The sequence below is a fragment of the Hylobates moloch genome, unplaced genomic scaffold (assembly GCF_009828535.3).
Source record: "Hylobates moloch isolate HMO894 unplaced genomic scaffold, HMol_V3 SCAFFOLD_5, whole genome shotgun sequence".
NCBI classification, from domain to species: Eukaryota; Metazoa; Chordata; class Mammalia; order Primates; family Hylobatidae; genus Hylobates; species Hylobates moloch.
The window spans coordinates 58,583,455-58,608,964 of record NW_026652280.1 but is presented as its reverse complement, the minus strand read 5'-3'; the positions used below and the strand labels follow the sequence as shown (position 1 = coordinate 58,608,964).

The 25,510-nt window shown below is 39.5% G+C and overlaps 1 protein-coding gene across 3 annotated transcripts in view; it reads right to left on the bottom strand.

The window, feature by feature from the left end:
- The window catches only part of ROCK1 (Rho associated coiled-coil containing protein kinase 1), a 194,010-nt gene extending 168,583 nt beyond the window's left edge, over positions 1-25,427 (bottom strand). For all 3 annotated transcript variants that reach the window (XR_004248116.2, XM_032152675.2, XM_032152676.2), the window contains exon 1: positions 24,394-25,427. Coding sequence is in view for 2 of the 3 variants with exons in the window: in XM_032152675.2 (XP_032008566.1) it covers positions 24,394-24,486 (93 nt within the window). In the remaining variant the exon portion in view is untranslated. The remainder of the gene's footprint in view (positions 1-24,393) is intronic.
- Positions 25,428-25,510: the final 83 nt, after the last annotated feature.

Genomic DNA, 25,510 nt, shown 5'->3' with positions numbered 1-25,510 from the left:
GCTTGTTTCTCAATGCATGTAAGAAGATATTAAACATGAATATATTACAAACAAGGGTAAAATGACAAAAAGGAGGAAAAATTCCTATCTTTCAATTGAACTAGTAAAATGTCAACACCAATATAATGTGATGTTTTCTATGCCTAATTTAATACCTAGAGTAACCAATTTTAAAAGCTATACAAAGATATATCACACAAAAACACTTTCAGATAAGTCAAAGAGGAATTACAATAAATGTTCAAGTGGCCCAGGAAGGCAAAAAAGGAACACAGATACAAAAAACAGGGAGTTAAAAACAGAAAAGAAAGAATATAACAGCAGATTTAAACCCTAACATAACAACAGTTATATTAAATATAAATGGTCTAGACAGCAATTCAAATTAAGAAACAGATTGGTAGACCTGGATACATAAACATGACCCATCCACAGACAAGAAATTCACTTAAAATGCAACAATACAGATAGGTTGGAAGTAAAAGAATGGGAAATGATTTACCATGCAAATATTAATCAAAAGAAAGCGGGTGTGGCTGTATTAGTGTCAGACAAGGCAGACTTCAGAGAAAGAAAATGGCCAGGCACAGAATGGACAATTACATGATCATAAAAGAGTCAATCCACCAAGAAGGCACAACAATCTAAACCATGTATGCTCAGAACAACAGAAATGCAAAATAAGTGAAGCAAAACCCGACAGAAATGAAAAGAGAAATAGACAAATCTACAATTTTAGTTGGCAACTTGAATACTTCTCTCTTAAAAATTGATAGAACTGGGCAGAAAATCATCAAGAACTCAACACAATTAATCAACAAGATCTAATTGACATTTATATCACATTCCAACCCAAAATAGCAGAATACACATCTTTTACAAGTGCTCATGGAACTATTACCAAGACAGACCAACACATTGTGTGCCATAATTCAAACCTCAGCAAATTAAAAAGAATTAAAATCGGGCCGGGCACGGTGGCTCACGCTTGTAATCCCAGCACTTTGGGAGGCCGAGGCGGGCGGATCACGACGTCAGGAGATCGAGACCACGATGAAACCCCGTCTCTACTAAAAATACAAAAAATTAGCCGGGCGTGGTGGCGGGCGCCTGTAGTCCCAGCTACTCGGAGAGGCTGAGGCAGGAGAATGGCGTGAACCTGGGAGGCGGAGCTTGCAGTGAGCCGAGGTCGCGCCACTGCGCTCCAGCCTGGGTGACAGAGCGAGACCCCGTCTCAAAAAAAAAAAAAAAAAAAAAATTAAAATCATAACAGAATGTGTTCTTTGACCAAAATGTACAAACTACAATAAATAAGAAAAAGATAGTAGGGAAATCTCCAAACACTTGGAAACTAAACAACAGATTTCTAAATAATTTCTGGGTTAAAGGGAAAGCCTCAAAGGAAATAAAAATATACATTGAACGGAATGAAAATGAGAATACAACATTGGAATTTTTGGAATGCAGCTAAATCACTGCTAAAAGAAAAATGTATAGCATTAAATGATTAGAAAAGAGTAATGATGGCCAGGCGCAGTGGCTCGGGCCAATAATCCTAATACTTTGGGAGGCTGAGGTGGAAGGATCACTTGAGCTCAGGAGTTCAAGGCCCATCAGGGTAACAATAGAAAGATCTAGTCTCTACAAAAAAATTTAAAAATTAGCTGGGCATCGAGGCGCACGCCTGTGGTCCCAGCTACTCGGGAAAGGCTGAGGCAGAAGGATAGCCTGAGCCCCTGAAAGGTCAAGGCTAAAGTGAGCTATGATCACATCACTGCACTCCAGTCTGGGTGACAGAGTGAGACCCTGTCTTAAAATAAATTTTTTAAGAAAAAGAATAATAATTTTCAATTAATAATCTAAGTTCCTTTCTCAAGAAACTAGAAAGGGATCATCTGAACGAATTTGCTATGGCCTGAAAGTGTTCCCCAAAATTCATTTATTGGAAACTTAATCCCCAGAGCAAAAGTGTTAAGAGATGGAGCCTTTGGAGAGATGTAAAGGTCATGAGGGCAGAGTCCTTATAAGTATATTAATGCCATGATGAACAGGTTTGATTAGGGAGTTTGGCCCCTTTTTGCCCTTTTGCCTTCTACCATGTGAGGACATGCTGTCCCCCTCCCTTCTGGAGGATGCAGCTTTCCAGGCACCTTCTTGGATTCAGAGACTAGACCCTCATCACAGAACCAAATCTGCTGGTGCCTTGATCTTGGTCTTCCCAGACTCCAGAACTATGAGAAAACAAATTTCTGTTCCTTATAAATTACCCAGTCTTGGTTCTGTTATAGCAGCAGAAATAAACTAGGACAGGAATTTAAAAAAATATTCCCATTATATGTTAATATTTCATTAAAACTTTTTTTTTTTTTAAGACAGAGTGTTGCTCTGTTGCCCAGGCTGGAGTGCAGTGGCGCGATCTCAGCTCACTGTAACCTCCACTGGTTCAAGAAGTTCCTCTGGTTCAAGAAATTGCCCTGCCTCAGCCTCCAAGTAGCTGGGATTACAGGGGCACGCCATCACATCCGGCTAATTTTTTTGTATTTTTAGTAGAGACGGGGTTTCACCATGTTGGCTAGACTGGTCTTGAACTCCTGACCTCAGGCAATCCACCCGCCTCGGCCTCCCAAAGTGCTAGGATTACAGGCATGAGCCACCGCATCCGGCCTAAAACTTTTTTTAATTGGGCAGAAGAATGGCATTATCTTACATTTTTACAAATCTCTTTAGCATCTAGCTTAATAGAAGACAACTGGACACTCATATCTATGCCTGCATTCAATCTATGACAATACATTGCCTTGGTTTGAAGCGTGAAAATCTAACTTCACACAGATATGGACAGATGCTCCTAGACTTATGATGAGTGGGGGTTACATCCTGATAAACCACTTGTAAGTTGAAAATATCGTAGGTTGAAAATGCATTTAATACATCTAATCTGCTAACATCATAGATTAGTGTAGCCTACCTTAAACGCGCTCAGAACACGTACATCAGCCTACAGTTGTGCAAAATCATCTAACACAAAGCGTATTTTATAATAAAGTGTGAAATATCTCATGTAATTTATTGAATACTGTACTGAAAGTGAAAAACAGAACGGTTGTATGGGTACTCAAAGTACGGTTTCTACTGAATGTATATAGCTTTACACACACCATCATAAAGTGGAAAAATCATAAAGTGAACCATTGTTAAGTCTGAGATTGTAGTTAGAAAAGGGAAGAGTATGTTCCTTTTCAGATAACTGGAAATTATTTGCTACTACATCAAATTTGACAAGTGGTGTTTCTTAAAGATTAGTGGCATTGTGGAATCTGAAATTATATCAATGGTTTCTGAACTTTTTGCACAGTTTGCAACATTAAAATTCATTGGTCTATCTTCTACTTTGAATGGATCTTTTATTCATGGATGATTTTATAACATCATGCACTGACTGGTCACTTAGAAAATACTGGTTCCTTGAATTATGCAGCCAAATGTTGACACATTTCATCACATCTGTAACCTCAACACTTTGGGAGGCCAAGGTGGGAGGATCCCTTGAACCTAATAGTTTAAGACCAGCCTGGGCAACACAGTGGGACCCTGTCTCTATTAAAAATTTAAAAACTAGCCAGGTAAAATTAGCATGCCTGTAATCTCAGCTACTCAGGAGGCTGAGGTGGGAGAATCACTTAAGCCCAGGAGGTTGAGGCTGTAGTGAATCATGATCCCACCACTGCATACAGAAGCCAAATAAAGTGATTCTCTTTATTTTTGAGACTGTATCAAAAAACACACACACAAAACAACACATTATTGGCTTTTGGTCCTTCATTCAAAATTCAAGAGGTACTGGGGTGGGGAGCAGAATATCTATATTTTCATACAGACCTCTTGTAGTTTTAAAATGTTATCCCCCAGATAGGTACAGTTTACATTTAAACAAATTATCAATTATATCCTATTTCCTAACATGATGTCAACCATCATCAGCTCTTGTGACAGAAACAAACAAGCAAAAGATATTTTCTAGAAATTCAACAACAACAAATAAATGTTTATTGAAAATTTATAATATGCCAAGCAGGGCTCTAAGAACCAGTGATACAACAGTGAACAAAACAATGAGATACCTGTTCTCACAGAGCTTACATGTAAGAGCATCAGTATCTCAAAGTACAATAGATCAGAAGCATAAAAGCTAAGTAAGCAAAATTTATTACCATTTAGGGAAAAAAATCTCATAGGAACAGTAAATTTCTAAACCTTTTTAATCTGTGAAAATATCTGTTTTTCTGTAACAGTTGACCCTTAAACAACATGAGTTGGAACTGCACAGATCCACTTATATGTGGATTTTTTTTTCAATAAAATATACACCGAGTATGCCTCTCTTGCCTCCCCTTCCATCTCTTTTACCTCTTCCCTCTCTGCCACCCCTGATACAAAGACCAATCTCTCCTCTTCCTCAGCTACTCAACATGAAGATAACAAGGATGAAGACCTTTATGAGATCTACCTCCACTTAATGAATAGTAAATATATTTTCTCTCCCTTATGATTTTCCTAATATTTTCTTTTCTCTAGCTTACTTTACTGTAAGAATACAGTATATAAGATATATAACAGCTGGGCACGGTGGCTCATGCCTGTAATCCCAGCACTTTGGAAGGCTGAGGTGGGTGGATCACGAGGTGGGGAGTTCAAGACCAGCCTGGCCAATATGGTGAAACCCCATCTCTACTAAAAATACAAAAATTAGCCAGGTGTGGTGGCACACATCTGTAGTCCCAGCTACTCGGGAGGCAGAGACAGGAGAATCACTTGAACCCAGGAGGCAGAGGTTGCAGTGAGTCAAGATCATGCCACTGCACTCCAGCCTGGGTGACAGAGTGAGATTCCATCTCAAAAATTAAATAGCTATGTATATATATCACAAAATATGTGCTAGTTGAATGTTTACATTAGTAACGCTGTTAATTGTTAAATCTGGGGCTGGGCAGAGTGGCTCACACCTGTAATCCCAGCACTTTGGGAGGCCGAGGCGAGTGGATCACTTGAGCCCATGAGTTCGAGACCAGGCTGGCCTATGTGGTGAAACCCCATCTCTACTATAAACACAAAAATTAGCCCAGTGTGGTGGCGTATGCCTATAATCCCAGGTACTCTGAAGACTGAGGCCCAAGAATTGCTTGAACCGGGGGTGGGCAGTGGGGCAGAGGTTGCAGTGAGCCAAGATCATGCCACTGCACTCCAGCCTGGGCAACAGAGTGAGACACTGTCTCAAAAAATAAATAAATAAAATAAAAAAACTGTTAAATTTGGGGAGGAGTCAAAGTTATATGCAGATTTTCAATTATTAGGGGAGTTAGCACCTCTAACCACCACGCTGTTCAGGGACCAACTGTAAAACTATTATTTTATAGCCTCTTCACATTAAAATAATGTCTTCATAAATTACTAAACAGCCAATCCCTTCCTTCTGACAGGTGAAGGAACAAGGTATTGGGGAGTTACAATGACAATTAAGGGAATCTCTTTATTTGGCTTCTATATAAAATTTGATTTTCCCTTCCCCACTAAAAAAAACAGATCAACCAAACAAAATAAAACAAAACCGGCCAGGCACTGCTTGTAATCCCAGCACTTTGGAAAGCCAAGGTGGGAGGATTGCTTGAGCCCAGGAGTTCAAGACCAGGCTGGGCAACATCGTAAGACTTCGTCTCTACTAAAATGCAACAAAGTTTGCCAGCTGTGATGGCACAGGTCTGTAGTCCCAGCTACTCAGGAGGCTGAGGTGGGAGGACTGCTTCAGCCTGGGAGGTCAAGGCTACAGTGAACCATGATCGCACCACTGCACTCCAACCTGGGTAAGCAAGACCTCAACTTAAAAAAAAAAACAAAAAACACCAACACAACTTCTTTTTAGCAAGTGTCAGAAAATGCTCATCCTCTTCATATAGCCTGGCATTTTTTAAACCACATTTTTTAAAAGAGGAAATAATTTATTAAATGGGAGACAAGACTTTTTCTTCAATTCTCATATGGTGGAGCTGTGATGAATCACAAGAATCTGTATTTGGTTCTAATGTGATTGGATCCATCAACAGGCATTTGGAAATCCTCACTATGATGTATCATCAAGGCAATGAAGCACACAGGTATCCCTCTCTTAAAAGTCCAAGTGTATCTCAGTTGGTGGTCTTAAGTTGAAGTTTGGCAAATGGCTGGCAATATTTATTTTAATGTCAGATAATTTAATAATGGTAAATGAACTCCAATTTCCACCCCTCCTTCATGCAACCATAACGTATCTTGGTATAAGCTGGCTCTTCCCCAGTTCCAAGACTGGAGCACATGATGCAGACCTATGCTCATCAGCACACCATTATTTTGACTGAGATTGATTCAGATATGGGTACATTATATCTAAATTGGTCAGATCAATTAGAGATTCTATTTGAAGGTAAGAAGGAAAGACTTTTTCCACTGTACCTGAACAAATAGTCTTAGAAGCTACTGGCGCTCATCTTGTAACCACAAGTTCTCTGGTGGACAACACCAAAGAAGCCGATCTGGAAAACCAGCTGCAGTCACATCATTTGCAAAACCTTTGGGGCCAAGCCAAATAAGTACAGGGCACGTTGGTGAGAGACCAAGGTACAGCCACTTATCACCAGGTTACTCTATTGTTTTTGTGAAGTTTCAAATGCTGCTTTCTAAATTGTCTCATTTAGTCCTCATCATTACCCCATGAAATAAATTATTGTTAATTCAATTTTACAGATTGAGAAAACTGCACTTTAGAAGAGTGTATATGACTTCCCTAAGGACAAAGAGGGAAGAAAGAGTAGCATAATGTACGCCTATGGCACTGTCTGCCCTGTCCTACTGCCCTCATTTTCCTGCGAACTACCTCCCCATTCTCATAGTTCTCATGTGAGCCTACCCGCCTTATCACAATCAATTAGTCAAGGAGCCAGGCACGATGGCTTACATCTGTAATCCCAGCACTCTGGGAGGCCGAGGCAGGCAGATTGAGACTTGGTCAGGAGATTGAGACCATCCTGGCTAATATGGTGAAACCCCATCTCTACTAAAAATACAAAAAATTAGCTGGGTGTGGTGGTGTGCACCTGTAGTCCCAGCTACTCGGGAGGCTGAGGCAGGAGAATTGCTTGAACCCGGGAGGTGCAGGTTGCAGTGAGCCGAGATCACGCCACTGCACTCCAGCTTGGGTGACACAGCGAGACTCAATCTCAAAAAAAAAAAAAAAAATTAGTCAAGGAGTGGGCACCTGACCTAAATGTAACTAATGAATCTTTTCCTGCAGAGCTTTATACTCAAGACTCAAAGATCTGAAGTCAATGGTCAAAGCTTAAGCTGTTAGATATAAAGTTCCAGTGCTGTAGGCAGCCATATTTTCCACATGTGACTAAAACCAGTCTACAATCTGAGAGAATGATGCCAACACAAAGAAAAACGTAAGAGAACACAGAGAATGAGCCTTGCTTGCATTTAAGCCCAAGTTCTGGTTTTTACTGAAGTTCAACTGAATCTTTACCTTTAATGAGTCTAGGTTTTCCTGAATCCAAAATTCTTTTTTAAACAATCAACAAAGTGAGGAGGCAACCCAAAGAATGGGAGAAAATATGTGCAAACAAGGGATTAATAACTAGAATATATAAGGAGCTCAAACAACTCAGGAGAAAAAAAGTCTAATAATCCAATTTTTAAATGGGCAAAGGATCTGAATAGACATTTCTCCAAAGAAGACATCTATTATGCCTATAATCCCAGCACTTCGGGAGGAGGATCATTAAGCCGAGGAGTTTGAGGCCAGCCTGGGCAACATGGCAAAACCCTGTCTTTACAAAAAATAATAATAATAATACAAACATTGGCTGGGCATGGTGGCACGCACCTGTAGTCCCAGCTACTCGAGAGGCTGAGGTGAGAGGATCATTTGAGCCAGGGAGGTCAAGGCTGCAGTAAGCCATGATCCCACCACTGCACTCCAGCCTGGGCAACAAAATGAGATCCTGCCTCAAAAAAAAAAAAAAAAGATGGCCAGGCACGGTGGCTCACACCTGTAATCCCAGCACTTTGGGAGGCCAAGGTGGGCAGATCACCTGAGGTCTGGAGTTCGAGACCAGCCTGACCAACATGAAGAAACCCCGTCTCTACTAAAAATACCAAAAAAATCAGCCAGGCATGGTGGTGCATGGCTGTAATCCCAGCTACTCAGGAAGCTGAAGCAGAAGAATCGCTTGAACCTGGGAGGCAGAGGTTTCGGTGAGCCAAGGGTGCGCCACTGCACTCCAGCCTGGGCAACAAGAGCGAAACTCTGTCTCAAAAAAAAAAAAAAAAAGACATACAAATGGCAAACAAGTATATGAAAAGGTACTCAGCACCACTGATCATCAGAGAAATGCAAATCAAAACTACAATGTGATATCATTTCACCCCAGTTAAAATAGCTTTTTTTTTAATCCAAGAGGCAATAATGAGTACAACTGAGGATGTGGAGAAAGGGGAACTCTCCTACAATGTTAACAGGAATGTAAATTAGTACAACCACTATGGAGAACAGTTTGGCGGTTCTTCAAATAAGTAATCGAACTACCCATAGAATCCAGCAATCCCACTTCTAGGTACATACGCAAAAGAAAAGAAATCAGTATAGCGAAGAGATATCTGCACTCCCATGTTTATCATACCACTATTCACAGCACCCAAGATATGGAAGCAACCTAAGTGTCCATGATGAATGGACAAAGAAAATGTGGTACATATACACAATGGGATATTATTCAACCATAAAAAAGAATAAAATCCTATCATTTGCACAACATAGATAGAACTCAAGGTCATTATGTTAAGTGAAATAAGCCAGACACAGAAAGATAAATCTCACATGTTCCCATTCATTTGTGGGATCTAAAACTCAAAACAATTCAACTCATGGAGACAGAGATAGGAAGGGTAGTAGGGGAGAAAGGGACTGGGGGGATAGTTAATGGGTACAAAAAAAAAAACTAGCTAGAAAAAAAGAATAAGATCTAGTATTTGATAGCACAACAGGCTAACTATAGTCAATAATAATTTAATCATATATTTTTAAGTAATTAATGGAGAATAATTGGATTGTAACACAAAGGATAAATGCTTGAGAGGATGGATACTCCATTTTCCACGATGTGATTACACACAGCATGCCTGTATCAAAACATCCCATGTACCCCATAATATATACACCTACTATGTACCCACAAAAATTAAAAATTAAATAAATAAATAAGAGTAGAATCGAAACATTCTTAGCACAAAGAAATGGTAAGTGTTGTAGGTGATGGATACTCCATTTACCCTGATGTGACTATTATACATTGTATGCCTATATCAAAACATCACATGTACCCCATAAATACATATATCTACTATGTTCCCATAAAAATTTAAAATAAAGCATTTTTAAAATTATTTTTTGTCTACGAATTTTTTTTTTTGAGATGGAGTCTCACTCTGTCACACAGGCTGGAGTGCAGCGACACAATCTTGGCTCACTGCAACCTCTGCTCCCCCCGGGTTCAAGCAATTCTCCTGTCTCAGCCTCCCGAGTGGCTGGGGTTACAGGCGCCTGCCACTATGCCCAGCTAACTTTTGTATTTTTAGTAGAGACGGGGTTTCACCACATTGGCCAGGCTGGTCTTGAACCCCTGACCTCAGGTGATCTGCCTGCCTCAGCCTTCCAAAGTGCTGGGATTACAGGTGTGAGCCACCATGCCCAGCCTGTCTACAAATATTTATGTTGGGTTCTATCACTTACAACTGAAAGAGTCCTAACTAATTCAGAGAAAGAAAGGGAGAGAACAAGGGAATGGAAATAGGGGAGATAATCATTCACAATAATTAATGAGCATTATTGAACATGATGTCTAGAATTATTACGCTCATCCCACAAGGAATTCTCACTAGGTAAGATTAACAAACAAGATAGCCCTACACCAGATAGCTATGACCAACTAATTCAGAGAAAGAAAGGGAAAAAACAAAGGAATGGGGAAAGGGGAGATAATCATTCACACCAATCAATAAGTAATAATGAACACTGATGTCTAGAATTATTATGCTTAGTCCTCAAGGAATTCTCATTAGGTAAGATTAACAAACAAAATAGCCCTATACAAGACAACTATGATCAATTTCTAAATTTCATGAGACTACAGGAGTTCAAAAAAGAAAGTAACAGTTTAACACAGTTGTGATTTATGTCAGACTATAAAGATAAGAAAATTGTGTGAGGAGGACATGGGGGAGAACTCAAGGGGAGAGAAAGGTAGGTCCTGGAAATATGACAGCAAAAGTAGGAAAGAGTAGGTGAGATACTATAGAAAGCGAGAAAATCCAGTGGAGCAGTCTCTTTTCGTAAATGCTGGGAATAAAGACTAGGTAAATAGGTACACTGAGACCACATGATAAAAAGCACCAAAGTTAAGAAAAGATGTAGTATAGATTATATTGGGAAGCTGCTACGCTGTCCCACAAATCCAAGAATGTTGGGATGAAAATTTGGATTTGGGTAGTGCAGCAGTAACAAAAAGTAAAGATCAGATTCAGGGAACATTTCAAATAAAGTATCCCACTCTACTTTACTCCCAAGTAGTATTTTTGCCTATAGTGGAACCTTCATCCAACCTATACTACAAAAGTAAACCAAGGAAAACAATTAACTACTAATACTTGTATGTAACTATGGCACCACCTATAAATAATTTCATTTAATCCTCCTAATTAAAGCCTATGACGTATTATCATGATTCTCATTTTGCAGATTAAATATATTCAGACTCAAAAAAGTTAGGTAACTTGTCCAAGATTACACAACTAAATAAAAACCTGGCCAGCAGAGCTGGGAGATAGATAATAATCCTCTTAGATCAAAAGTAGTTTTTCCCAAGGACAAATCATAAGGATATATAATGATGACAATGATGATTAAAAACAGCTAACATCTACTAAATGTTGTGAGCTCTGCAAAGTACTTACATGCATTATCACGTTTAATACTCTTAAGAGTTCTATGAAGGTCTATGATTAATCTTATTTGAAGGTGATGTGTTTGAGTTCCTCTTAAGAACTTTACCCAAAGTCACAGGGCTAATAAGTGGCTGACCTGGGTGGGAGTCAAAAATCCCAGTCTGACTCCAGAATTCATGCCTGACAAGGCAGTTCTGCTGGTGTCATGTAAACCTTACAACAATATAAGGTAGGCATCATTATCCCATTTCAGAGATGGGATAAATGGATATCACAGTGCTTTAGTAAACTGTCCAAGGACCAAGGGCTAGTAAACAACAAAGCCAGGGTTGGAAGCTAGTTATCCCTAAAAAACACCCATGCGCTTCAATGTGACGGTGTATGTGCATGGGAGAGCAGGGGTGGAGATGGCCCTACTAGACATTTTAAAAGCTGAAGAGATATTAGAAAGCCTTTATAATTGACACAGTGTGGTATTAGCACATGAAAAAGCAAGAGAGACCAATGGAACAGAAGGTTAGAAATAATCCCAAGTACACATGTAAATTTAATATATGAAGAAAGTAGCACTGCCAACCAACAAACATAGGCATTTTAAAATAAATGCTGTGGAGATAACCAGATAGCCATTTGAATAAAGATAAAATTGGATGTATCTCAAAATTTACCATACATGATAAATTCCAAGTAGATTTCAAAGTAAAAACTGAAAAAAACGTTAAGCATCAGAGAAAATATGGATGAATTCCTTTATGATCTGGACATAGGGGAAACCTTTCTAACTATGACTCAAAATTTTGAAGCAACAAAAGACTGATAATTTGGAGACATTTAAAAATTGTGCGGCAAAGTAACAAAATGCCGAAGCAAAGTCTAAAACATGAAAAATTGCAAAAAAAAAAAAATCTGCATTTTACCACAGAAAAAGGGCTAAGCTCCCTAATATATAAAGAGCTTCTAAAAACTGAGAAGAAAAACAATTTAAAATGAACAAAAAATATGGACTGGCAAATCACAGAAGGAATTCAAATAGCCCTTAAAATATGAAAAGATATTCAACCTTACTCATGAGAACAGAAATTAAAATTAATATTAGAATAGAAAAAATAGAAAATAAAATTCAAATTGTACTGAAATACCACTTGTCACCTATTAAATGGACAAAAATTCAAAAGTCTTAAAACATATTGTTGGTGAGGACAACAGACAATCCCAGATCATTACTACTGGAAATGTAAAATAGCACAACTCTTAGGAGAGGGAGAGTATTTTAACAGTGAGCAAAATTATATATGCACGTGTCTTTAACCCAGCAATCTCACTTCTAGGAATCTACTCCAAAGACATACTGGTAAAAATATAAACAACTCCAATGTCCATCCATAGGAGACTGAATAAACAATGTTAACACCCACAAAATGGAGCAGGACACAGCTGTAAAAAGGAATGAGGAAAATCATACACCAATATGTAGCATGCTACTTTTGTGTAAGAAAGTGATAAAAAATATGCATATAAATATATCTATGTATATATCTATGTATATGTGTATATGGATATATATTTGCTTATATTTATAAGAATAAACACTGAAATGTCAAATCAAAAAAAACAGTAAAGGGAAAAGAACAGGGTAGAGAGATGTGGATCAAAGTAAGAATATTCTGAATATATCTTGTATAGTTTTAACTTTTAAACCACGTACTAATAGGCCTGGCACAGTAGCTCACACCTTTAATTCCAAAACTTTGGGAGGTTGTGGTAGGAGGATCCCTTGAGCCTAGGAGTTTGATCCTGGCCTAGGCAACACGGCGAGACTCCATCTCTACAAAACATTTTTAAAATCAGCCAGGCATGGTAGCACGTGCCTGTAGTCCTAGCCGCTCAGGAGACTGAAGTGAGAGAATTGCTTGAGCCCAGGAGGAAGAGGCTGCAGTGAACCGTGATCATGCCACTGCACTCCAGCCTGGGGGACAGAGCAAGACCCTGTCTCAAAAAACAGGCGGGGCGCAGTGGCTCATGCCTATAATCCCAACACTTTGGGAGGCTGAGGCAGGCAAGATCACTTGAGCTCAGGAGTTCGAGACCAGCCTGGCCAACATGCAAAACCCTACCTCTACTAAAGATACAAAAATTAGCCGGGCATGGTGGCACATGCCTGTAGTCCCAGCTACTCAGGAGACTGAGTCAGAAGAATTGCTTGAACCTGGGGGGAGGAGGTTACAGTGAGCCGAGATGGTGCCACTGCACTCCAGCCTGGGCGACAGAGCAAGACTATCTCAAAACAAAAACAAAAACAAAAAAACCCAAACCAACCAAAAAGCATGTAAATGTTTCACATACACAATAAAATAAAATTAAATCAAAAAGGAAAGAAAGCACTTTTTAAGTACTGGGAAAAAAAAAAAAAACCTAAAATGAAACAGCCTAACTGACAAGAAGTTGGTGAAATAATCAGTAAAAAGCACTTTTTCTTCTTTTCAAAAATAAAATATCATAGCTCTATTCACTGAACAAGGACAAGAAACAATTTCAACCAGTCGTAAAGGGTAGCATTCCCCACCAAAAGGAAAGAGTTTCCTGGAGGAATGGCTGATTTCCAAGTCTGAGGCAAGAAATGTACAAGATGAGCCTGAGTACCTTATTGCAGAAAAAAAAAACAAGGAAGCTCTATCAAAGATAATTAGGGTCATATACAAATAATATGAGAATCAACCTGAAGAAGCCCCCATTAGCCAAAGACAGGACAAACTGAGTATCAGCAAGGATGACATAAATTGACTAAAAACATACCAAAAATATTTTTAAATGTGTTTATAATGATGCCAAAAATTTTTTAAAAAAAAAGAGCGAAATAAATAAATAAATGTTGGTTATGTCTTGTTTGTAACTCAAATGGATCATATCAACAGGCTCTTTCGCATATTAGCTTTTCAGGTAATGGGAGATCTCAGAAGGAGACTGTATGTAGGGAAGGAGGAGAATAAGGGTAGGGGATATATTCCTCTGTCTCCCTTAATACCTGATCAACAAGCTCCTCTTTACTTGAAAGCAAACTCCCTGTCAGACAGCCCTCTTCCATAGAGCTACCCTCCTCAGCTGCTTTCCTCTTCCCTGTTTCCTGCTGGCCTAGAAGCGATCGTAAGTCCCTTCCTCACTGTGACTAGTCACAGAGCACTGCACTATCCCTACCAGTTTCCTTAAATATTATCTATACCTTTGTAAACAGTCCTTTACTTAAACTCCCCTCAAATTACCCAGTTTGTGGCATATCTATCATAAGTCTCCAAAATACCTTGCTATAAAAAGTGGCAATTAAGGAAAAGATTGAAGCATTCATCCTGTATTTCATGAATTGGATTTCATGGTAAACATACAGCCCTAGCTGATATTAATATGTAAAAGTTCTACTCTTAACAGAGGAATTACAGTTAATAAATGTGAAAGGAATAACAGAATTAGAAAATCATTATTTTGCTATTCCCTAATGAAATAACAGGGATTCAGCTAAAGATCATGAATGAATGGAACCATTAGATGAAAGGTTAATGAAGGATTCTTACAGGAAGTTATCACAGACTGATGCCACCTGAACAGAATGGTCAACCTTAGCATCACTACGGGCCAGGGGGACATTATGCACCTCCGTGTGAGGCAAAAGAAAATACAATCTATTAAGTACCCTTGACTAGAAATCTGAAATAAGTAAATCAAGCTTTTAGATCTAACTACCATTTTATAGGAAATATGGAAAATACAAGAAGAAGTTAAATTACATCATTAGGAAAGTAAAAAGAAAAATCCAAAATGTAAAACAAGGTCCTGTATAGTACCACTGACCTAGTTCCTTCAACATGCAGGGGGAGGGGAGTTGGAGAAGTTGGGGGAATGAGATTTCTCTATATTCAGAAGAGACTTAAAAGACTCTTAAAGGACCTAACCAAAGAAAAGCAACATTTGGACTTTGGATCCAGATTCTAATAAAGCAACTGTAAAATAGACACTGTTTTAGACAATCAGAAATATGAATATAAACTGGGAATTAATGATACCAAAGAACTTTTAATTTTGCTAGGCATGATAATGGCCATTATGATTATGTAAGAAAATGTCCTTTTTTTTTTCAAAGATGCTTATTGAAGTATGTAAGGATGAAATGAAAATATATGGAATTTACTTTAAAATATTTTGGTAAGAAAAAGGGTGATTAATGAAATCAAATGTGATGACATTTTGAAAACTGCAAAATCTGAGTAACAGGAGTTCACTATCCTATTTTCCCTACTTCTGCGTATATTTGAAATTTTTCATTATAAAATTACCAAACAGAATGAAAATTCACATTCTTTCCACTGTAACTACAGTTTTCAAACTTGAGTGTGTCTAAGAATCCACATCTCATGCAAATCCTAAGAATCATCCCAAAAAACTGTGATTTTGTTTGTCTACGCAAGGTCCCAGATTCCATTTTTAACAAGTGCCTCAAGTGAATCTGATACAATCTACAGCCTCATATCTGAAAACTATACACTTAATTGCTTTACAAGTAAACCAAACCTTAAAGGAAAGTCATGATCATATCTCTTACCTGCCCTTCACCATACCCCACTCCTATCTTAGTGTGATAGACATTTAATTAATCCTTTTCCTGACACTATAAATTCCATGAAAGCGGGGCATGTTTGTTTTTACTCACCATGGTGTTCCATTGCATAGCAGAATTCCTAGCACACAGTACACACCAAATAAACATTTGTCAAATGAATGAATGAATAACAGAAAAGAGAAAAAGGAAAGTTAATTGCAGTCCACTGTTTCAAAATTAGTTTGAGGGCTGGGTGCTGTGGCTCATGCCTGTAATCCTCGCACTTTGGGAGGCTGAGGCCAGTGGCTCACTTGAGACCAGTCTGGGCAACATGGCAAAACCCCATCTCTACCAAAAAAAATACAAAAATTAGCCAGGCATGGTGGCGCATGCCTGTAGTCCCAGTTACTCAAGAGGCTGAAGCAGAAGAATGGCTTGAGCTCGGGAGGTGGAGGCTGCAGTGAGCTGAGATCATGCCACCACACTTCAGCCTGGGTGACAGGGCCAGACCCTGTCTCAAAAAAAAAAAAAGTAGTTCAAGACAACAATCTGAGAAAATTTTCAATTTCTTGCCAAAAATCTGGTATCAGAAGTATGGATCAATTAAGAGGGGCACAGGTTGGCTTACCCTTAATATAACACAAGTATAAGATAACCTCTCACCTCCCTGAGATATCAGACTTTGGATGTTAATTTGAACATCTACCTTCCTATTAATTGTTTAGGAACTGTAATAAAATATACTCTGTATTTCATAATCTCAAACAGAGAAGGCAAGTATATTAGAGAAGAAAACTGTATCTTTACATTTTAATAGATATACAAATAAAAAATTACACTTCCTCTGTTCAGAAAGTACAAACCCCTACAGTTCTGAACATAAGTCACAAATTCAAAAAATAATGGCAAATATAACTATTGAAATTAATTTAGGAACTGGTTCCAAAAAAAGCACTTACCAAAGATGGTTGACAGTCTTACATTTCTACCCCAACATCATTTAACTGTTTAAGTTTTATTTCTTAAATAATAAATCAAAGACAATTTTTTGAAGTTTTAATTGAAGTATAATAAAGTCTCATAGATTTTAATAAATTTTATTTATTTATTTTTTTTGAGACAGTCTCACTTTGACAACCAGGCTAGAGTGCAGTGGCACCAACATGGCTCACTGCAGCCTCAACCTCCTGGGCTCAAGCGATCTTCCTACCTCAACCTCCCAAGTAGCTGAGACTACAGGTGGAAGCCACAACACCCAGGTAATATTTTTACTTTTTTTGTAGAGCCGAGGTCCTTCTCTGTTGCTCAGGCCGGTCTCAAATTCCTGGGCTCAAGGGATACTTGCACCTTGGCCTCCAAAAGTGCTGGGATTACAGGCATGAGCCACCATGCCAGGCCTATCACAGAATTTTCAGAGACACAAGGGACGTCAGCAACTATCTGGTCCAACCCTTTGTTCTACAAATACGGAAACTGAAGCCTAGATAAGAAAAATGATGTACTTCGTTACACAGAGATTTAACAGCAAAACAAGACTATGCTCTGAATTTTCAGTCCAGTGTTCTTTTCACGCCACACTAATGGCATATTTTTAAGAATAAATACTTTTCACTGTGAATTGCAGTACTACCTGTTCATCTTCTTGAATACATGTGTGTCGTATCCAACAGCTATACTGTGGACTTAAACTAAATGGATATACCCCCTTTTTAGTGGGGATGAGGAATGGAGAAGTAGAGCTATTGGATTATCTTCAGCAATATAACTCTATATATAATATTTCCTGATAAGTGGGTTTTTCTATCAATTATCATAATAGAATCTGTAGTTTTCACCATATATCCATAACACCAAAACTTATAATCGTGAAGTAAAACTGGTGTAAAGTTATGCAAAGTCTAATCTAAAACTGAGAATTTACTCTTTATTCAACATAAAATTTTATATGTAGTTCCTTCTTCTGGATTAAAAACATTTCTGGGCAGGGCGTGGCAGCTCATGCCTATAATCCCAGCACTTTGGGAGGCTGAGGTGGGCGGATCACGAGGCCAGGAGATCGAGACCACCCTGGCTAACACGGTGAAACCTCATCTCTACTAAAAATACAAAAAATTAGCTGGGTGTGGTGGCGGGCGCCTGTAGTCCCAGCTACTCGGGAGGCTGAGGCAGGAGAATGGCATGAACCTGGGAGGTGGAGTATGCAGTGAGCCAAGATAGCGCCACGGCACTCCGGCCTGGGCGAAAAAAAATTTCTGACTCAAAAGATTAATGAATTAACCAATTCATATCTCAGCTGTTACTCTGAGCCACCTCTCTACACACCCACAGGGTGCCTGTAGTGCAAGAGGGCCTATTTACAGAACACACACTGAAAGAATAAAAGATACGCACAGAAAGAGAACAAGATAACTCAATCTCCATAAATTAGTTCCCAATTGCCTTTTATATCCAACTAAACCCTTGGCACAAAGTAGATACCATGTTATAAATCACGACTAAACGAATAAACAATCTCTAAAAGATCTTCCCCATTTACTGAATCTATCTATTAATAAATGTCTCAATTTTCAGTTACAATTGGCTTACATGTCAATAACGCACAGCTAGATTATGAATTTATGAGCAGCTTGAGGTGCCAGATAAATTACTCTGTACTTACAGAAGACAATAAATATCAACTTCTAGACTAAGCGCACTGACTAGTATATAACAGAAATACTATAAATATGACAATATTACAAATGCTTACTAAATACCAAATGCTGTGATAGTTGCTTTGACTATATTATTCAATTCTTACAACAATCTAGTACTTTTATCCCCTCTTATTTTTCTGAAGATGAAACAGCATTCAGAGGTTAAAATAACTCCCTAAAATATTTCAGCAAATACATGTCAGAGCCTAGATTTCAATCCAAGTTTAGGCCCTATACAAAGATTTGCTGAATGAATAAAAATGAATTAGGAGAGTAACTTGTTTTTTTAAAAGAAGTTCCTTCAACATACTAACATCCAAAAAAGTCTGGTCCAAACTAACCAGATATGCAACTGATACCAATAACACCTATTAACTCACAAATTAGGAACACTGGCAGAGATACAACTTTAAGGCTCAAAGATTTAATGACCTCAGGTCTTTTCATTCCAAGAGTAATATACCCCCAAAACTGATCAATTCAACTGGCAAAGCATACAGGGGATTAGACGGCAATAATCTAGATTCTAAAATGCTACCCAAAATCTGCTGTAATAACCCAATGTGTGGACTAACACTGTCAAAAAAGTTCACAACAAAAATTCCAGTTTAGTGACAGGGACAATAGTGGAATTAATGACAAAACAGGTAAGTTTATGGGAGGAAGCTTATTTTGGAATATGAGGGATTTGAGACTAACATGACATCCAAGTAGAAATGCTTACAAGGCAGTCAGATATTTAAGGTTTGAAACAAAAGACTAAAAATAAAGATTTGAGTATCATGTGCATAGAGATAACAGTAATTGAAGCTGTAAGAATGGATGAATTCTTCAAGAGAGTGAAGACAAAGTATGATAGGCCAAAGATTGAGGAAAAGAAAAAAAGAAGAATGAAAAGATAGGAAAGCACTAGGTCAAGAGAGCCCAGGAAGATAATTTAAAGGAAGAAAAACTCAAAGACTAACACCAGAAATTTCATTTACATTTATCTTCCACATTCTGAAAAACTCCCTAATAAGAAATAGTAGTGACAAACAGCACAGTGTTAGAACTCAACATGCACTATTTGACTAACACTGGTTCCCTTCAATCTCCTCCACTCACCCATTGCTACACCTCCAACAGCCAGAAGAAAAGTGGAAAGGTCATGTTCTTAACAGGCGTCATGAAGCGGTGTGCTAATAAATATGCTACAAGCAAGATATTTTCATGAAAAGTATGTCAAACTTCAAATGTATCTATAATCCTCCTAACCATTTTTGTTTTTCCTTTTCTTTTTTTTTTGAGACAAGTTCTCACTGTGTCGTCCAGGCTGGAGTGCAGTGGCACGATCTCAGCTCACTGCAACCTCCCCGTCCTAGGCTCAAGCAATTCTCTGGCCTCAGCCTTCCAGGAGCAAGCCACTGCACCCGGCCTTGTTTTTCCTATTTAATTTACAAATCATAAGCATCTTTTCCTCTGCAAAGGTTAAACAGACTTAACTAAACTCCATCTGTTATTCTGTTTTCAAAGGTACTCAAAATCACTGAGAAATTATTACAGGCCCTAGACAAAATAATTAGAAGATAAGGAAGTCAGGAAAAGAGAAATAGCTCCCGATAATCCTTATAAACTGTAACATGGCCAGTAAGAAAGACAACCATTAGGACACTGGAAAGAATCTGACTTACAGAAAACCAAAGGTGACTAATGTGAATGCTCTAGGAAACAAGTGAATGGTTATCATAATGTATTTTAGTATTTGCAGACTATTTTAGCATTTATATAATATGAAGATTGAACTTACTTAGTTCTTGAAAAAAATTATAGGTGTTCAAGAAAAGGCTGGATAGCCACTTATCAGAGTTCTTCCAGCTACATTATTCTAAACTACTGCAGGTTGAGTATCCCTTGTTTACAATGCTTGGAACTAGAAGTGTTTCAGACTGAAGACTTTTTCAGATTTTAAAATATTTGCATATACATAAGATACCCTAGGGATGAGGACCAAGTCTAAATAAGAAATTCATTTACGTCTCATACATACCTTATACACAACAACCTGAAGGTCATTTTATGCAATATTTTAATAATTTTGTGCATGAAACAAAGTTCTGACTGCATTTTGACTGCAACCCATCTCACAAGGTCAGATGTGGAATTTTCCACTTGTGACGTCATGTCAGCACTCAAAAAGTTCCAGATTTTGAGCACTTCAAATTTCAGATTACGGATGCTATTCATCATTAATGTCTCAACAAAAAAGCTGTCTAGTGGGTAAGGTAGTTTAAAAGGACATATACCAGCAAACTTCTGAAACCAAAAGATTTGGAAGTTTCCATTTCTAAGCATGAATCTAGTAAAGGAGGTAGAGAAGAACAATTTGAAAATATTATTTTTGGAATTACAAAAAAAAAACTCTAGAACTAAAGGACTGCACGTGGCACATAATACACACTAATAAGTAAGTATCAGTTACACAAATCAACAAGAGTCAAAATAACAGAAAAAGGCAACCAATGTAAAAGGAGTTTTGTTCCTATAATATATGTGAGGTCCAAAGTCCAGATAGGGAAGAACAAGAACAGACTCACTGAAAAAGCTGAAGTCACCCGATAGGTCACTCTGAATGACAGAATGAATGAATGAACGAATGAATGCTCAATGTTAAACATAAAACATCATGCGAAGAAAATTCATGCTAGATACTACAAAACCAGAAAAAGGATTTTTTGTCTCTAAAGGAAATTCAGTCTTGGGCCAGGCACAGTGGCTCACGCCTGTAATCCCAGTACTTTAGGAGGCCAAGGCAGGCGGATTACTTGGGGTCAGGAGTACAAGAACAGCCTGGCCAACATGGTGAAACCCCATCTCTACTAAAACTACAAAAAATAGCCAGGCGTGGTAGTGCACGCGTGTAATCCCAACTACCCGGAGGCAGGAGAATGGCGTGAACCCGGGAGTCGGAGGTTGCAGTGAGCCAAGATCACGCCACTGCACTCCAGCCTGGGCAACAGAGTGAGATTCCATCTCAGAAAAAAAAAAAAGGAAAATTCAGTCTTTACCAAGTTCAGATTGACAGGGTAATAAAATTTCAGTTAACAGCTATCAATAAACAGCTGTGGAACTAAACAGAAAAAGGGGACAAGATTATAAGATTTCAAGGGGAAAAAAACAACCAAATCTGTCTGTTGACTATTCTCTTTAACAAAATGTTGTTTTAGAAGTGATGGGCTCCATGATACCTGGCTGTCCTAACTTTGGAGGCCTTGATGGCTTACTTCCTCCACTCTTCCTCTTTGTTCAACCTTCATCTTTCACCCTCAGTTTTCCCTCCATTGTTTCTCCCTTTACCGTTATATCAACTTGCACCTTTATGTAAATGACTTCCAAATCATTGTCTGTAATTATGAGCTCAGTTCTGTGTCTCCAACAGTCTACAGGTCATTTTCTCATGATTGCTCCACTATCCCCTCAAACACAACGAATCTAAAATTGAATTTATCTATAGGCCTATTCTTCCCAAGCAATTTCCAAACCTGACTTTGCTATTTTTACCATTCTCCCTATAATCCAGGTTCACCCTTTCTAGAGTCATCTGACTATTGCCTCTCTCTTTGGTTCCCCTTCTTTTCCCTGCCAATAAAGTTCCATTATTCTTCTCTTCTCATTCTCATGTCCCAATTTTGGGCTTCAATCATTTCTGGACTATTACAATAATAATAATTTTTAAAAACTGTCCAATCTCACTGTCTCTCCAATCTTTTCTCATGCTCGCCCATCTTCCACACACTAGATTCATCTTCTTCATTCATCCTAGCACGGTCTTATTTATAAATATTTAATAGCCACAACATTGTAAAGGCAGTCCAAAATCCTTAGCCTACCAATCAAATTCTCCACAATCTAACCCTAATATTTCCTTCCAACCTTATCTTCCTTGTTTCCCCAAACGTGTCATAGCCAGTCATGTCTCCACCCTCTATTCAGGTTATCCTCCATTCCTCTTGAGTACCCTCTATCTAAATCCTATCCATCCATCATAAAACATACTTTGAGGCCGGGCGCGGTGGCTCACGCTTGTAATCCCAGCACTTTGGGAGGCCGAGGCGGGCGGATCACGAGGTCAGGAGATCGAGACCACGGTGAAACCCCGTCTCTACTAAAAATACAAAAAAATTAGCCGGGCGTGGTGGCGGGCGCCTGTAGTCCCAGCTACTCGGAGAGGCTGAGGCAGGAGAATGGCGTGAACCCTGGAGGCGGAGCTTGCAGTGAGCCGAGATTGCGCTACTGCACTCCAGCCTGGGCAACAGAGCGAGACTCCTCAAAAAAAAAACAATAAAATAAAAATAAATAAATAAATAAATAAAACATACTTTGGCTCTCTCAACTCACAGTGACTTCTTCCTCTCAATTTCCAAGAACATACATTATCTAAACAATCATCTGGAATTTATCACGTTTTCTCAATCTGTGAAGTGTTTAGCTTTGTTTCTGTGTATATATGTGAGACAAGGTTTTGTCTTCCATTAAATAGATTGGACTCTCAGGGAAAGAGTCCATGACTTATATTTCCTTGTATCCTCCACATCTAAATAAAGGTCCCCACCAAATGAAGCTATAGCAAGAGGCTAGAAGATGATTTTTAAAAAAAAAGAAAGCTACTAAACCCTCCCTGTAACACCACCTCATGTAATAAGGAGATCGAAAAGCAAAATAAAATAAAAAATATACGAAAACTGGATAAATATTGAAAGATAAATCAGACTTCTCAGAAGTTATAGAAATCCTTACTAGAAAGATATATTCTAATTCCTTCCACTTATCTCGTTTAATAAAATGTTTTAAAATCTATTACGCATCAACCTTCTTTACTATTTCTCAATATAAAGAGCATCCATAATGTGGTGAGACATTTCAAACAACCCATAATACTCTTATTTCCTGGTCAGGGATGCTTAGAACAATTCTGAAAGCTTTGGGAAGCTTCTTGTAAAACCCATACACGTGGAAAAATACAAATAAACAGAAATTTAGAGTAACTGAAATGCACGTTAATTTTAAACAATCTATATTAATTTTCCTTTGATTCAAGATGGGATTTTTGAATTGTATTATTCCTTTGAATGGTATTATTTTTTTCCTTAATCTTAATCCCCAAAATTGAGCATATCTAACATTATTTCACCGAATACATTGTGAAATCCTGTCCATATACATGCTCCCTGAAACCTTATTTTAGAGATTATGTGGTTTTGTTTGGACTAAGAAATATTATATAATCCTTAGTTGTTCAGAAACTCGTTTACAGAGGAAATGTATCAAACCTAAGAATTCCAATTATTTACAGATAACTGTATTATCAACCACTTAACTATTTTTAAAATGGGATTTTGGTTTTTCACGTCATAATACCCTCTTTAGAATGTTTTACAAGTGACAATGTTAGGTGCCACACCACCAAAAAGACAGTTACAATAACTGTATGGTACGTACTTTTGTAACCAATAATATAATAAAATAAGTTAACACTGTAATTACCTATGACCAATCATCTTGGGTTTTTACAACAGTTCAGCAAAAAGTTCCTTCAAACTCAAATCACCTATGAAATTTTGGCTCAAAAATCACTTCCTCAATATCAATTCTCCGTTATCACTTTCAAGGCTAAAAACTAAACCCCTAGGAGCTAAACCGAAAAAAAAAAAAAAAAGGCAAAGTAGTCTTTCCAATTTAACTGTCAAACGGATCAGAAAGATTAATATTACTACGATGGCCATTCAACAAACTATATACGTTGCAGTAACTCTGACGTGATAACTTTTTATAGGATGCCTGCAATAGCAGTTTGTAAGTATCTTTCAGGTACTCATGAACTGAGTCTGAATTAAAAGTTCAGAGTAGTTAGTACAGAGCCAGTCAAAAAATAGGACCACGCCATGAGATGTTAATGGTACTCCAAGATTCTTCAGGAAACAGAAATCTAGCGTTTTCCAAGACGATTAGGCACACCTGAGACTTCCTTTTGCAGCGAACCAGGCTAATGCAAGAGGAAGGAAAGACATGCAAAACCCCAGACAAGCAAAAGAGAACAGCGCTACTCACCAGCAAACAATCCGAATTCACTTCCGATTTGGGATCCCGCAGCAGGTTGTCGATTTTTTCAAATCGAGTCTCAAAACTGTCCCCAGTCGACATGTTGCTGCTGCTGTGACAATGCCCTCGTACCAGCACCAGCAGCGGAAAGCAATTTCAACCAACTTCCTCCGCAGTGGGTTCGCAGCCGCGGGACGGAGGAGCCGGAACCTCAGGGTCACCAGGTGCGCCCGGTTCCCCCTTCTTCCCCTCACTGAGGGGACCTCCGCTCTCCAGACCCCGGGCCGGGGGCAACAGCGACCCACAGCCGCTCGGACGCCCAGAGTCGCATCCCACCCGGCAGCCCCTTACGACAGCCGACAGCGCCGTCGCCACCAGCCTCGTCGCTCCGGCGAGGTGCTTCAGTCTAGCGGGCCCCGGCCGCCGTCGCCATGGAGGGGTCCCCGTCCCGAGATGGGCAGGAGCGGAGAGAGAAAGAGAAGCAGGGTGGAGACTCCCTCCGGGCAACAAGGGAGGGAGAAGAGGAAAGGCGAAAGCGAAGGGCGGGTGAGGAGCTGTGCCAGCTGCGGCCGCCGCTCGGGCCACGGGCCGGGCCCGCTCCGCTCAGAGGCGCTGTAGACGGTCTAGCCCCGCGTCCCCGGCTCTACTCGGCCCGGCCCGACGCACCGATCAGTCTCGGCACGAGCTGGTCCCCGCAGGACAGCCTCACTCTCCCATTTTGTCCCGTCGCTGCTGGGGCTGCTGCTACGGTGTCCGGTGGGACAGGGCGAGGTCGATGCCCGATGGAGACTTAGCAGAGGAAAGGCTGGAGAGCGGGCGAAGAGGAAGACGATAGTTGGGTCCCGGCGGCTGCTGATGGGGGAGCTTCTGGGAGGGGCTGCGGTCCCAGCCGGGGAAAGGGCGAGTCGCGGCGGCGAATGCCTGGGGGGGTGGGGCGAGGGGGGCCGAGAGGGACTAATATGTCCGCCTTCCTGTTCAAACAAACGGAGACCGCCGGCGCAGACTGCGCATGCGGGGCGCGGACGCTCGGAAGGGGAACCAGCCGGGACCCCGCGCGCGCGCGCGCGCGCACGCTGTCGCCTCCGCAGGGCGGGGCGGGGCGGTGAGGTGGGCGGGGCCTTGCGGG